Genomic DNA, 16,045 nt, shown 5'->3' on the forward strand with positions numbered 1-16,045 from the left:
TACTTAGTTAGTCTAATTATGAGTATAACTGCCAATGAAAAATAAATGTTAAATAAACTGAAATTGACAAAAAACTATAACTTTGTCAAACATGCAAACATGTCAAACTGCAACAAACCTTCTTTCAAATGGTTCAGAAAGCAAGTTACAGTGATGATCAGCCCCCTTTATGGCTGCTGCTCTGCTTGCTTTTGAAATCATTGAACTAACAATGTGTGGAAGTGTGTAATAAAAAATGTATAAAACTATAAAAGCTTCTAAGGTTACTCTGTTCGTTTATTGTACCCGGCTCTCGCTTCGCTGGCTTTTGGGAGTTTGTACGATGACATCACAGGCTTTGAAGCTCAGAGGACTAATTACCCCAAGCAGTTGCACAATCGCAAGCAAGCATATATTTGGCAGCCAAACATGATCTTATCAGACCAGAGAAGATGAGCTTTGTTTGGAACATTTTTGACACTTTCCAAATATGAGCCAAGAAATGAAATAAAAAATTCAAAACAGCATTATTATTTGAACTAGCTCACTTTATAGATTTTTCTCTGATCAGTAATGCAAGTACAATCATTTAATACTGTTGCTGATTGCTAAACAGGTCAAGACAGAAAACGATTGTTTATTCACAATGAAACTTCAACATTTGCCTATTCAAAAAGCAAGCTGACGTTTAAGGAATATTAGCATTTTGTAAATAGTTTATTCATGTGAAAACATAAGAGTTGAGATCCTAACATAGAACTCAGATTATGAGATTCTGAAAGGCTAACGCTAAACAAGTAACTTTTACTTGTTGAGTTTTACTTTTTGAAGATGAATTAGCGCTTTTGCTTTTTTTGTTTTTATTTCTTTTTCGTAAAACAAAATCATGACTGACATTATGAAATGCCTGAAAAAAAAAGCATGTGGTCAATTCAGGTAAACTAATTTCTGTTATTGCCAGTACATAGCAAATTTCAATCAATCAAGTTTATTTTAGCAGCACATTTCAGCACTAGCAGAATATCAAAAAAGCTTTGTGCAAATGGTAATGGTGACAGAAACGCAGCTGGTTACTTTCTCTCTCTCTGCTCATTCTCACATATTCCTCTCCATGTCATGTGGGTTATCCACAGAGTGAGATATTAAGGGTCAGAGGTCAGCATCATGATAACAGGAGTCAGAGGTGGGAGAGAGAGTTGGCAGGACAGTGATTGACGTGTTCCTTGTCCTGACCGCTCAATCAATCATCTTTTTTTTCTTTTTTCTTTTTCTAAACCCCTGGCAGCACTGTGTGTGTGTGTGTGTGTGTGTGTGTGTGTGTGTGTTTTGTGTGTGTGTGTGTGTGTGTGTGAAAGAGCGCAGAGAACAAGCAGCTCCTTGCTGATAATTAGCGCTGGGATTCAGTCCCTGTTAGCTTTTAGCTGCTGCTCAGGTGGAAAGATCACATCAAGTAATCATGCATGATAATCAGCCGAGAGCCGAAGTGCGCGGTCATGGACGAGTGTTCAGGAGACACACACACCAGGACTCGCCTTCGTCCCGGTGTGTGTGTTCATGTTAGCATGCGTGCTAGACGGAGTGGAGAGTCAGCAGAGTGACAGGTATGAAAGCAGGGAAACGGACAGAACGTTTTCCTGTCCTCGCGGCAGGTACAATCCTAGTCCCTTTCTTCCTGTTTTCCGATGTGAATCGATGGAGAATGGTATTTTAATGAGTTTTATGAAAGTCTCTCGGTGCGTCCAGCTCTGTGGTAATGAGGAACAGATGATGTTTTCTTTGTGTAGAGCAGCAGCTCCCGACATTGTTCTTAGTTGGCTCATGCTGAACAATCAGACTGGAACATCTTAATAAATAGTTTTTACCCAGACTGGAAACCAGTAATCTGTTATTAATGGGATTAAGGGGATTCATTCTGCTGCGTAAAAGTAACTGTATACAGAGCCTCACAAAAAGTATTTATATGTCGGGAACTTGGCCACTTTTTGTCTTGTTACAACCACGCACATTCACATTATCAATAAAACAGTTAAACATGCATCCCATAGCTTCTTTTTTGGATAAATGGCTCTTGTTTCCTGCAGGCTGTGTGGTTATCCTCCGTTTTATGACGAAAACGACTCAAAGCTGTTTGAGCAGATCCTTAAGGCCGACTACGAGTTCGACGCCCCGTATTGGGATGACATCTCAGACTCTGGTGAGCCTCAGTCGTTTTCTTCCTTCCTTCGTCGAGCGTTCAGCCGTTTCTTTGCTGCCGTGAGCCTCACATGCACTTCATCACAGTGCCTGATCTAATGCCACAGGAGTGATCATGTTTATGCGCATTGGTGACTTGGGTCATATGTTGCCGCCATGGTTACATGTGAATAAGCCAATTTACTGTGCTATTAATGCCTATTTTTGATTTTTGTTTTTTCAGCCAAGGACTTCATCAGCTGTCTGATGGAGAAAGATCCGGCCAAGAGGTTCACCTGTGAACAGGCCCTCAGACATCCCTGGTGAGGGAAACACACACTGTGGCAGCACCGGCAGGCTGATTACAGGCGGCAAATTGTATGTTTCTTTAAAAATATAAATGTATGTTTCAGGATTGCTGGGGACACAGCACTCTGCAAGAACATCCATGAGTCAGTCAGCCGGCAGATCAGGAAGAACTTTGCCAAGAGCAAATGGAGGGTAACTTTTCCCCATTGCTGTCCATTATCTCTGTTATTCAGTCTCCATTCTGCAGTTTTACTAGGTCGATTTGTGTCAGTTAGAAAGCTGCTCTATAGTACTTTCACCGACTGAAAGTAAGAATATTACAATTTCTGCACTTTTCCCATCTTCCCTCTTTCATCTTCCTCCCCAGCAAGCGTTCAACGCCACCGCCGTGGTGCGCCATATGAGGCGGCTACAACTTGGCAGCAGTATGGACGCCTCCAAGCCCAGGCCGAGCCAGACGCAGAGGCTGGCCCAAAGCCAGAGCCAAGCGGGCCAGAACCAAACCGCTCAGAGCCAAAACAGCGGCCAGGCGGCGCCGAGCCTGGCCGCCAACAGCAACGCCAGCAAGAACTCCTCCATAGATAACAACGTAGCCGCTCCACGCAAAGAATGTGAGTCAGGAATGCCAGGGGGACAGAAATGTTTGAGAGCGTGTATGTGACTGGTGCAAAAGAAATTTCAACTAAAAGTGATGCAAACAGACTGTAAGGGGTTGATTTTAACATCCACCCTTGGTTTTTCCATAACATTTACGAGGGAAAATAATAGAAAAGTAGTAGTGATGAAACTATCAGCAAATCAGTATGGAAACTCATTAGCAATGGCCTTCAATAAGCAACCGCTTTTCAATCTTGGAGGAATTATATGGGACTTTTAAAACAATCTACAGTGGACCACAAATAACTCAAATCTGAGAATAATAGCTGCTCGCTCTCAAATCGTGTATTTTAATAGTTCAAACACCAAATAAACCATAATATGCATCGATACGCACAGTGTAAACTGTCTTAACACAACCATGGAAACTGGTCTTCCTTATCTCCATTATTGGTTATACAGCCAATCAGTGCCAATTTAAAATAAATGCAGCTCCTGAATTGGCTGCTTTGTAAATGCCAGTCAAGCGTATGAAGCAGCACTGCGCCAACATCTCAGCTTCCCAAGCTGCGTTTCCTTTTCAATATTTTAGATAAGCATTGCAAAAAATTCTGCAGATATGTGAGTTTTTCACCAATAATTCAGAGTTACATTCCACAGAAAAATCCATGAATATGTGAATCTGTGAATATTAAACCATGACTGGGCGGGGACCACTGTCATGACATTTCTGTAGTGAGAAAAATATTATTTCCAGGCTATAAACCACAGTTTTTATCATATTTTGTCTGGTCCTGTGGCTCAGTCCTTCTATCCTTCTTTGCTCTTCAAAATTCTCACTGATGTGACGTATACTTCTGAGAAAATAAAATACGATATTGATTGAAATGATTCAGGACAATTGAAAATCTTCTCAAGATTTTTGGTTGTCTCTCTGTTTTTTCTAAACAGAGACCACACCGTTTAGAAAAATGACAAAACACCAAGAGCTCCATGTCAGAGTCTACACCGGTCGGTGAGGCTCATTACAGAGTCTGTTTGGAGAAAACCTCTCAAAAACACAACGACTTTATGAAGCTTCTTTCGGCTGAATCAGAAGTTGTTTGGGAAATGACCAATTTGAGATGTTTTGGCCATGATGCATTGCACCATACTTGTAGAAAACCAAACAACTCATCCGCGGAAAGATCTCACGCCAACCGTCAAAGTCTTGGGTGCGTTTTGGTTTAGGCTTTGTCTGACATTCAGATGTGTAGGAACCGTCGCTAAGCTTCGTCTCCTGTTGCCAGGTCTCCCGGCGCCCGTCACCCCTTGCAGCCTGGCATCTGCCGCCTCTTCCCCGGCCGCCGGAACGGAGCTGAGCCGGCCCCACCCGTCGGCGGTGCCTGCCCCGATGATGACGGAGACCAAGTGACGGCAGGTCCCGCGGGGCACCAGCTGGGAGGCCACGGCGCTGTGAGAACGAGAGTCTAAGGTTCCAACAACAACGTAGAAAAGGAAACGTGAACGGGACGAGCAAAGAAGAGCGCGGCCGTACTCTTCACCGTCCTTCCCGCTCTTGGATGCGTTCTCTTGGATGTGCCGCCCAACTGGTTCCCCGCCCTGCTCCAACGAGAGCAGAGGACTCCATTACCCACAAAACCCTTACGACGATTGACGCCGCCATCGCCATACGTTACGGCCGCCAGGATAGCTTGCAGGATTCTTCTCGTAGCATCAAAGCATCCACTGACTCACAGAGCAAGTCTGCATGGTCGGCTGCTCTGTGCTTACGCAGCAACTTATGGAATCTGAGCTGTCCTGTTTCGGTTTATTCCGATTTTTTTTTCTTTTCTTTTCAGTTTTTGACTGTTGGCAACTGGATTGTTTGGTTCTTCTTTCTTCCTGTTCATTTTGAAGGCGGCATGTGTAACTTTCAGAGCGTCGCCACTTTGGTGTGATTACTGTAAATAAGCCATAGCTGAGATCACCGACGAGGAGTCAGCCCCTTCACTGCTGTTGTTCTGTAGGCATTCCTCTCGATGACGCCCCGTTTCCCATAATTCCGCTGTCTCATATCACCTTCACCGCATTCTGTGTTTTGAATATCGCTCCAAAACACAGTCTTCTGTGCAGCGAGCCCTCTGGGTTTGCACAGACTCCACCGATGCTGATACGATTGGGTGAAAGTCTCATGAAAGCTCCTCAGCCGCTTGTTTTCAACGTTCCTGCTTGCAGAAGTGCTTTAAAAGAACCACGTGACTGTTTGGAGAAGTGGAGACATGCGCTTTATCTTTTTTGCACAGGGAAAGGTCAGACATGTTGTCTCTGGCCAATTAGCTGCCACGCACACAGATTTATCAGACGGAAGAAGAAGAGAAAAAAAAAGATTGTAAACCTAGAAACAAAAACGGATGTCTTGCAATGGTTAATTGTGTGAAGTTATTGAATTCGTTGGATGACTTAATTTTTTTTTTGTCTTTTTGTAACAATCACCCTTTAAGGGAGACGCACACAGAAGAAGCTGCGGACCGCAGAGAATGACGAATCTATTTTGACCTGAGAACTGCTGAATGAGTAGGAGAGCCGCCAGCAGTGCAAGGATGTATTCACACCCTTTGAGCTTTTTAGTCACATTACAACATGTCATGATGCTGCCACCACCGTATTTCACCTGTCATTATCTCATGTTAGTGGGGGTTCCCAGACGTTTCTCTGACCTGCCTCCCCAGATCCCTGACCGGCCCGTCAGCCCCCTAACAAGCCAACCAGCAGTGCTACTACCAATAAAGTTTATTTCACTAATCAATAATTATTACATAAATGCTAACCTCATACATTCTGATTTTTCTTGTCAAAACATTCATTCTGCACTCACTATGTTAGGTTTAGGGGCAAAATTTATAGCTTGATCAATTTGAGTGGCAGCCAAATAAGAGCTAAATAAATTACTTTAACCTATATTTTATTGTAATGATTAAAAAAAGGAGTGGATTTTTTGATTTTTAAAAAATGATTAAAAAATTTTTTTCTGCCCTTTTCATCTTCCCTCCATGGTTCTGAGGCCCCCTAGTGGCCTCGGAAAATATACGTCGAACTTTGTGCTGTTAATTTGGTAAAGCATGCAAAAGTTCAAGGGATGTGAATACTGTTTCTTTTTTTTAAGTCTGGGGTGCAGGATGGGTGGGTGACCGTCAGGACGCCGTCCGCCCTGCTGTTTGTTCCCCTCTCTGACGAAGCCATGATCTCACCTGCCGGTTCTTCAAGCTGTCCTCAGGGAAACCTGCAGCTGCACTGTGAGCTGGCTATCTCCAGCTTCCTGTTGGCTTTTTTTTTCTTTTCCCCCTCTTTTGTTCACAGGAAGCGTTCTGGGCGTGGCTGCGGTTCACGATCCGATGTTAGAGATCGGAGCTCGGCTCTCATCCCGTCGCATTAAAGACGTGTGACATGAACTTTGAGGATAAAGACAAAACTGGTCCTTTCTGTTGCAGACTTCTTGAAACTTACCTGATTAGATATAAGCTGAGTTTTGTTCTTTGTTTTTTTTTATATTAGCTTTATGGATTTGCTAGCTGAGCTTCTTTCCTGTAAGTTTTTTGTGTTTAATCGTCGTTTTCTCCATTTTTTCTTCTTCTTGTTTTAAGTAGCCTGATTTAAACAAGCCAACTGATAATATTCTTTGTTTATTATTATTATCATTTTTTTAAAGACATCATTTAAAACCAGAACTGTTCACTGCCAGGTGCTCCCTCTCACACACATATCAGATTGTCAAGTTCTTGTTAAATGCAATTTTTTTTTCTTATCCCTTTATTGTGAAATGTAGCCAAAGACTTGTTGGTTTTTTTTTTTTTTTTTTTTTTGACTAAATTGATTCATGTTGAAGCGGTTAAAACAGAGTTGAAGCATTTCGGAACACAAGCTAAAACTAAAGGGCTGATCTCCATCTGCAAACTAATGTAGAAACCTGCGGAGCTTTGATCCTTTCTCTGGCCGTGCGTCTTTATTATCTTCAGTCTTGCTGCTAAAAGAAGAGGGCGTCTCGGTGAAGGCTGGCGATGTTAGCACATCTGGATCTGAGGGGTTGGCAGTAAACCAAAACCCAATTTGCCACATCGTTTGGTGCGTTAGGAATCACCTGAGGTTGACTTAAAGGGACCGCAACGAGACATCTCTCAGTCTGGACACCGGTCGCAGAAATGCAGTTTTTTTTTTATTATTTGCGGCGTGGTTTGATCTATTTCTGTTTCCTTGCTTTGCTGAAGTGTTCTTTATTTTTTTCTGTCAGTGCTAAAACTCTATTATTGGTCACTTCGACTGTAGCTTCACAGGGAGTGTTGGCTGGTGGGATGCATGTTGGTGAAGAATCGCTGGGTTTCCATAGCAGGAAACGGTTTGACGGCCTGCAGGATTTCAGTGGTTATTTTTGCAAATATATACCAAATCTAATTTTTCACGATACAGTTATGATTTTTGTTGTTGTTTTTCAGTAACGTTCTGTTAAAGGGTAACACACGACCTTTACGTTGCAAGATATTTTAATATTTTAACGCGTTTGTTTTTTGATGAGGTGTTAGCTGGGAAGTAAGAAAAGTTCAAACATTTATTAAATATTACACACATGAATCGCTTTGAGGTTTTTCACATTGGAGCGTTTTTAATACCGTCAAATTGCGCTTTGATCATTTCCTATCTCAGACTAGCTTATTTGCATACTGTATAAATACCTGAAGAAAGATATCTAATTCAGTTAAATTATTAACTGCTTGCCATATTTTAACAGAAAATTGTAAGTTATGCTTTTGAAAGCTAAGAATAGTGTAAAATGATTCCAGAAGCATTTTAATGGCATTAAAACATAATTATTCTGGTTATAATGTCCATAAATAATGTTCTAAATGTTGATACTTTATGTTAAATTGATCTGTAATTTAGAAAATATGCCTTCCACTCAAATGATTTTAAACAAAAGGCCACCATAACTCATTCACTCACACACGTTTAATTCGCTGCATCACTTCAACACAATTATGCAACATGCCTCCAATAATGTGACATTTATGTCTCAAACAGCTGAATTGCTTCAAGCCGTTTCCAATGCAACACGTCTCCACTCAGAAATGAAGGAGGTGATCAGACATGGCCGTGTCCGGTGGGTTCTTAAAAAGAAAATCAATCTGAAAAAAATGATTCCCTTTTTTTTTTTTTTTGCCCCTCAGTGATATCTTGTTCCATTTTTCCATAGAGAAACCCGAAAAATCCCTTTGTTGTGTGTTTCCACGTAACCGAGTGGAACTTCTAAGGGCTTTAGTCAAATGATCACCTTAATCTGATTAATTGCTGTGACAGTATATGTTGCAGTTGATTGCTATGCATTTGTTTGTTTTTTTTTTCTTTGTTTTAAACTGTAATATGTTTTCTCTACTTGTTCTTAAATGCAGGAACAGAAAATGCAGAGATTAGCAGCTCTGGTGGGAAGTACAAAACAGATTCCCCGTTACGTGTTTCACCTTTTCAAACATTTGCCTTTTAAAATAAAATAGAATATTAATTCCTCACCATTTGCTTCTAAATAAGGTCGATTTTGTTTAGATAAACTGTAACTCCCTGACACGGGGATGTTAACAAAGCCACCAATTTATGGTTTTTGTTCATCTGACATTAAACGTGACGTCCAGGATGTCGACCATCAGCTAAGAGGCAAACAGAGGATCAGTTTCAATGTCTGCTGTGTTTTTTTTTTAAAAACAACATCTGAATGAATCTTTTTTTATATATTAATCATGCTACTGTAAATAGATTGTGAATATAAATGATCTTTTTGGAGATATTTATGGACTCTGTGGTTGAAGAGTTTGTGGATGGATGAGGGAAGCTGATTGTATCGTCTGTGGAATGTTCAATGTAAAAACGACAAAAACAAGGAGAGAAAAAAAAAGCTAAAACTCCCCTTTACTTCCCTGTAAGTTTTCAGAAACACCGTCAGCCGAACAGAAATGGCATCACTCACAGAACTCAGGCCTCTGATTTTTTATTTATTTTTTTTTATTTGCCATTCATTCTAAAGGAAGAAATCTAAAGCTGTGATCGACTCAGAAACACACTGTTATGGACTGTTTTGAAAACACTCTCCTTTTTATCTTATTTATTTAAATTTTTTTTTTTTTTTTACTTAAGATGCCGCAGAAGTGCACCACACACACACACACACACACACACACACACACACACTCAAACAAAACATAGAAACATAAGCATGTTGGGGAGAAACAGTGCTTCAAGAATTCAATCTCACATTGAGTGTTTGCATTATCTTATATGCCCTTGTTACGGTGTTACTATCTCTGTATTGTGTAAAGATATACACAGTTTGATATGCATGAGCCTCCGATAGCAGAGGAAGAGTTTCAGTCCTATGATCAGGCAGTGTTCAGGAGTTTTTTACCGACTAACTCATAAATATATCAAACTAGAGCTTAGTCAAAAAAAGCGACTAAAAATGGTACACATTTATATTCTCTCTGATGCCCCTCAATAAAATAACCTAAGTAGTTAAACAGGTTTTGCGTCCGCTTCAGCATTCTGAATGTTTTTCTGTTGGTCTACGTCATCAGGCTTCAATAATAAACTTGAAGGCTGGTTGTAACATGTAAAACGTTCATGACTCAATCTGAAAGCAGCAGCTTGTCTAGAATAAGGCCTGGTTTCATCAGCCTGGTTCTGTCTACAGACTGATACCAATCATCAATACCATTGGTATTGATGAAGGTACACAGTGCTCTGCCTCAGTAGCTGCGCTTCCGTTGGCCGTATAGTTGCGCACTTTGATATTTCGAAAAAAAATTCGCGTGATGGAAATACACCAATTTAGACAGCAAAACTGAAAAAGGTTTTTGCTGTAGGATGAGGTCGTTTTTCAGTGTCAAAATGGGTGTATTTCACTGAAACTGCAATGGAAACTTTTCTTTAGCACATGATCAACACATGATCAACAAGCGGATGTCACTGCTGGAGGCAAAGACAAAGAAGACGACAGGAAGTGGCAGGAAGACGATGGTGTGGCATGCTTTTTCATGACTTATTCACGTGTTATTTTATTTGTAACTTAACATAAAACACCGCAATTGCAAAAATTTTCAACAGCGGAATATTAACAAAGTTTTGCGCACATTTTTAATGGAAACACAGCTACTGAGGGTCCCTCTAGCTGTGTAGTCATTTTACCTTTTAACACGCACGGTTTCTTCTTTTTCTTTGCTCAGGAAGTGGCTAAAAACAAGCATTTTTCAGTCATTCGGCTAGCTTAGCAAGCTAGCATTGGAAATTTAGAAAAATTAGCATGTGTTAGTGTGTTGCAGTTCACTCCGTAGCATTAGCATTCACTTCCATTTAGCCTTGTTTTTATAGAAAGAAATAAAGACTAAGTGTTGACTCACGTGGTTGAACAGAATTATAAATGTGGAAATGGTGCACCGTTAATAATTTTCCCACATGAAACACCAACTGAGAAGCGAACATGTAACTTTTCCACTCGGAGCAAACGCCCGGTTCATAAAACAGCACTGCTGCATTTTGGAGATGGTAATTGTTTTGTCCACTTTTAGGCTAGTTGTTAGCCTAAAACAGCTAACTTATTCCTGATAAGGTTTCCACAGATTTTCACTTTGCAAATTCCGAATGATCCCTTCAACAGTTCCGTTGTCAGTCAGGCGGCATGCGATGAAAGCCCTGCTGGCTGTAGGAGCTCTGTCCTTGAGAAGAGTTTGGACTGAAACTCTCTCTGTGCTGTCAGCGGGGGCCCTGTGTCTCTCTGTGATTGTCCTTGTCCAGAGCCGGCTCAGCTAGCTAGCCGGCCATATTTACTCTCTGCATGTGACCACAACAAACCCCCATCTTGTGCACCATTGTCGCGTTGACGACACCGGAGCGGGAAGACGATGATGATGATGATGACTTTTTGTTGATGGGGCTTGTGTTTGAGATGCCTTCGACAATCATGTTCACATATCAGACCCACCATGACGACACAGGCTGGAGAAACTGATTCTGTTTGTTATTCTGGAATAAAACCTGAATGACTGCATGCTGACCACTGTCTGTGTTTGTATGGACGTAAGATAGTGTGACTATAGAGCAGTCCCACTCTGTAGTCTTCATTTACAAAAAGGGCAAAAAATCCAGTCTCAATGTGCAAAAGTGGTCGATGCAGTCGAACCCAGATATAAACATAAACGGGCTAAAAAAGACACAAACGTTTTTTTTTTCTTACTGTTTTAAGTCAAATCTGACCGAGCCTTTCTTGACTTAGCTTTAGTCGGAATTGCCAAAATTATTTCTATTTGATAAAAAGCCAGAAAACGTGGTGATGAAAACGTTTTTTGGAATTCTTTTTTTGTAACTTTCCTCGAATTCAAAAGCTGAACCCATCAAGGTCTTCTGTTCTGCACAGCGTTGGTCAAATCGCGAGCTGCGCTCAGTTCACGTAAATATCTGGTCTCAACAGGCACAAACCAGCCAGAGAAACACGACGAGCTTGTTCCTAATAGACTTTTGTTTATTTGGAAAAGGGTCAAAACTGTAGCAAGAATAAGTGGGGGGTCAAAACAGAGGTCAACAGAGCAGACGTCAACTCAGGCAGGAACACAGAGAACTTGGGCACAAAGCGATCAACACAAAAACGCTTCATTCATCTCAAATGAGATAAAGGGTTAGGGTTATGGTAATATATAAACCATAACTCTCCATCCATTATGGTTTTTATAGTACACACAAATCTGGAATATCCAGTCATATCAATGTATTTTAAGAAAATGGTGATGGTTAGATAATGCTACGTCCTCAGGAGGCTAGCGGTCAGCAGTTGGTGCCTAAACTTCATTTGAGGGTAACAATTTTCTTTCTCATCACAATTTCAAAAAAATTATTTAAAATTTTGTATTTGATTTTTTTAACTGCCTAAAATCACTTTGCTTTCACACATAATGCGACATGCGAAAGTATTTGTATCCCTTCAACTCTTCACACGACACAATCACAAACTTCGTTGTTTTCATTTAAATGGAAGTAAAGCTGAATTATTAAGTGGAATGAAAGTGACAAACCGTCCCAGAATATCAACATAAAATACTGCCACGGATTCTGGAATGAATTATTTTTGCAGTGATTAGGGGAGACAAAATAATAGTAATAATGATAATTGATTTGTATTTTCTTATATCAAAAGCAGAGGGGTGGAAACACACACACCCACACGTTCAAACCACAAAGCTCATGAATTACAAGCAGAGAAAAAGAAGAGGACTAAACCAAAGTGCTTCTATGTCGTTTAGGCCTAAGTAAATAGACAACGTCCAACGCAAGGGAACAGAAGGACATACAGTTAGGGCCAGAAATATTTGGACAGTAACACAATATTTGTGAGTTGGGCTCTGCATGCCACCGCATTGGATTTGAAATGAAACCTCTACAACAGAATTCAAGTGCAGATTGTAACGTTTAATTTAAAGGGTTGAACAAAAATATGTGATAGAAAATGTAGGAATTGTACACATTTGTTTACAAACACTCCACATTTTAGGAGCTCAAAAGTAATTGGACATATAAACATAACCCAAACAAAAAGTTTTTTCTCAATATTTTGTTGCGAATCCTTTGGAAGCAATCACTGCCTTAAGTCTGGAACCCATGGACATCACCAAACGCTGGGTTTCCTCCTTCTTAATGCTTTGCCAGGCCTTTACAGCCGCAGCCTTCAGGTCTTGCTTGTTAGTAGGTCTTTCCGTCTGAAGTCTGGATTTGAGCAAGTGAAATGCATGCTCAATTGGGTTAAGATCTGGTGATTGACTTGGCCATTGCAGAATATTCCACCTTTTTGCTCTCATGAACTCCTGGGTAGCTTTGGCTGTATGCTTGGGGTCCATCTCTGTACTGTGAAGCGCCGTCCGATCAACTTTGCAGCATTTGGCTGAATCTGGGCTGACAGTATATCCCGGTACACTTCATAATTCATCCGGCTACTCTTGTCTGCTGTTATGTCATCAATAAACACAAGTCACCCAGTGCCATTGAAAGCCATGCATGCCCATGCCATCACGTTGCCTCCACCATGTTTTACAGAGGATGTGGTGTGCCTTGGATCATGTGCCGTTCCCTTTCTTCTCCAAACTTTTTTCTTCCCATCATTCTGGTACAGGTTGATCTTTGTCTCATCTGTCCATATACTTTTCCAGAACTGGGCTGGCTTCTTGAGGTGATTTTGGGCAAAATTTAACTCTGGCCTGTCTACTTTTGGAATTGATGAATGGTTTGCATCTACATGTGAACCCTTTGTATTTGCTTTCATGGAGTCTTCTCTTTACTGTTGACTTAGAGACAGATACACCTACTTCTCTGAGAGTGTTCTGGACCTCAGTTGATGTTGTGAACGGGTCCTTCTTCACCAAAGAAAGTATGCGGCGATCATCCACCACTGTTGTCTTCCGTGGACGCCCAGGCCTTTTTGAGTTCCCAAGCTCACCAGTCAATTCCTTTTTCCTCATAATGTACCAGACTGTTGATTTTGCTACTCCAAGCATGTCTGCTATCTCTCTGATTGATTTTTTCCTTTTTTCAGCCTCAGGATGTTCTGCTTCACCTCAATTGAGAGCTCCTTTGACCGCATGTTGTCTGGTCACAGCAACAGCTTCCAAATGCAAAACCACACACCTGGAAACAACCCCAGACCTTTTAACTACTTACTTGATTACAGGTTAACGAGGGAAAGGCCTTTTGAGTTACTTGCAGCCTTTGGAGTCCATTGTCCAATTACTTTTGGTCCCTTGAAAAAGAGGAGGCTCTGCATTACAGAGCTATGATTCCTAAACCCTTTCTCCGATTTGGATGTGGAAACTCTCATATTGCAGCTGGGAGTGTGCACTTTCAGCCCATATTATATATAAATTGTATTTCTGAACATATTTTTGTCAACAGCTAAAATAACAAAACCTGTGTCACTGTCCAAATATTTCTGGCCCTAACTGTATTTGTTGCATCCTGTTCCAGCGTTTGTGCTGCTTGGTGCTGATGTCAGGCACACGGCTCTAATTGCTTGGAGCTGCTGGACGCCCCTGATAGCTCTGCACAGATTCTTCCCTCTTTCTTTCCTCATCTTTAATTCAGCAGTTCAGCCACTTTTGTCCCACTTATCTGTAACTTGTCCTCTCAGATTTCAGCCTTCCTGCCGCTTAAGACTCAACCCGCGCTTTAACACATACACTGCAGCTCCTGAAAGACTAATTACAAGCCGATATCTGAAGCGGCGAGATAACGCGCGCGCCCTGCAGCAGTCAGAGCAGAGATCTTGACGTGTTTTGGAGCTTTTTGCTGCATTCAGAGATCAACCGTGTCAGCAGGACTGGCATCCAGACACCAGAGTGTCTCTTCTCATCAGTTTAGGGGACAAACAGATGCTGCTTTCAATCCCCTTACTGATGCTGGAAGCCACTGGGGGAATAATCATCTTTTGTAGGAATGTGTCCTTTCCGTACACTCTTCAGATCAGCAGTTCCTTTCCGCTTGTCAGGCTTTCTCGCTTTCTTAATTTAAAACAAACCAAAAAAATCGACGTGCTAAATTCCTTTCACATTTGCATCACACAACTAACTCTTCTGTCTTTAGCGTGTTGCTGTATGACAATCTTTTCACTGTCATGGCATCCCTGCAGCTCACTTTCCTGAATGACATCATCAGTTGTTGGCAAGCCCTGCTAATCCACCTCACTTGCGTTTGCTGCATCCTCTTCAGATCTCCAGTTTGGGTCGCGCCGTCCGAAATGTTAGCGACGCTTCTGTGAAATGGCTAAAAAAAAAGCACAAAAACATTTTGTGCAAAGTGAAAAAGAATGTTTTGATGGGCCATCGGGGTCTGCCTCCCGCTGAGCTTCAGTTAACAGTTTTAACGTCATTATGAAAGATCTGCTTTCCCGTCTAAATCAGAGGAATATCTCAGAGACACCATGCTGTTCAGAAAACCACATAAAAACATTCCACTCACTTGACGGACTAGACACACACACACACACACACACACTCATAATTTTCTTTCTACATTCATTCACTTATACTTAATGCGACCTCTCTTGTGTGCGTGCCTCATTAGTTTTTCAGGATCCCGTTGACCCAGATTTTGGTCATGTTTAAAATATCATATTTGAACATGTTCAAAGCAGTTCTTATCCGTATGAAATCGCATGTTGTTTTTCACCTTTACATGGCATTTATGTCTGGTAGTTTAGCTAAAAAACAAAGAAGTCTCCAAAAGTTGACATGTTGTTCAATAGGCAGCATTGTGTTTAAAAAAGCATCTATTTTTATATACTTTTAGTCAAAGTTATACCACCACCAAAAACTTGGTTCGTTTGAGAGATCCTTCAATCTCCTACGGCAACCACTCAATCCATTTTTGATATTTGAAGCAAGCTGCTTCATTTATAGGACAACTTTTACTGCAAGAGTCACAAAAACATTCCTGTGAGACAATTCATCGAGTCATTTTAAAAGCGAGAGTAAACCTGCTAGAAATGATTTACTGATCTTTAGCAAACTTAGCATGGAAACATCAGCAACAGGAGCGAGATATGAGTTGATTGCAGGCTGCAGCTGTATGTGTCGGGTCAGCACGTCCTGCATGATGTCAGGGCTCATGTTCCAGGTGACATGTTGTCAGAACGCAGCTGGGTTTTGACGTCACACTGGAAGCAGACGAGAAGTCAGGATTTCAACACGCTTGCTGCTGTCGACCCGAGAAGCGGCCATTTTGACCCGAGAAGTCGGGACTTAAAGATCCTGTCTGTTAGTTGGAGCTTCTCCCACATTGAGTTCAGGAAGAGTTTCAGCTGATTTATTCCACCCGGGAAGTTGTAATTTCCAACAGCAAATGGAATGCGACACAACTTCCTGTCCACTATCTTGGAAGACAAAGACAACAAAGAAGCATCACAATGCAATGCAATTAGCAATCAGAGACAAAGAGA

At 41.2% G+C, this 16,045-nt stretch overlaps 1 protein-coding gene across 1 annotated transcript in view; it reads left to right on the forward strand.

Moving 5' to 3' along the window:
* camk1da (calcium/calmodulin-dependent protein kinase 1Da) overlaps nt 1-11,119 on the forward strand; it is a 63,067-nt gene extending 51,948 nt beyond the window's left edge. The window contains exons 7-11 of the mRNA XM_055055562.1: nt 2,061-2,173; nt 2,396-2,474; nt 2,565-2,652; nt 2,828-3,071; nt 4,347-11,119. Coding sequence (XP_054911537.1) covers nt 2,061-2,173; nt 2,396-2,474; nt 2,565-2,652; nt 2,828-3,071; nt 4,347-4,471 — 649 coding nt within the window. The 3' untranslated portion in view covers nt 4,472-11,119. The remainder of the gene's footprint in view (nt 1-2,060; nt 2,174-2,395; nt 2,475-2,564; nt 2,653-2,827; nt 3,072-4,346) is intronic.
* Nucleotides 11,120-16,045: the final 4,926 nt, after the last annotated feature.

The sequence above is a fragment of the Poeciliopsis prolifica genome, unplaced genomic scaffold (genome assembly GCF_027474105.1).
Source record: "Poeciliopsis prolifica strain line A6 unplaced genomic scaffold, Auburn_PproV2 SCAFFOLD042, whole genome shotgun sequence".
NCBI classification, from domain to species: Eukaryota; Metazoa; Chordata; class Actinopteri; order Cyprinodontiformes; family Poeciliidae; genus Poeciliopsis; species Poeciliopsis prolifica.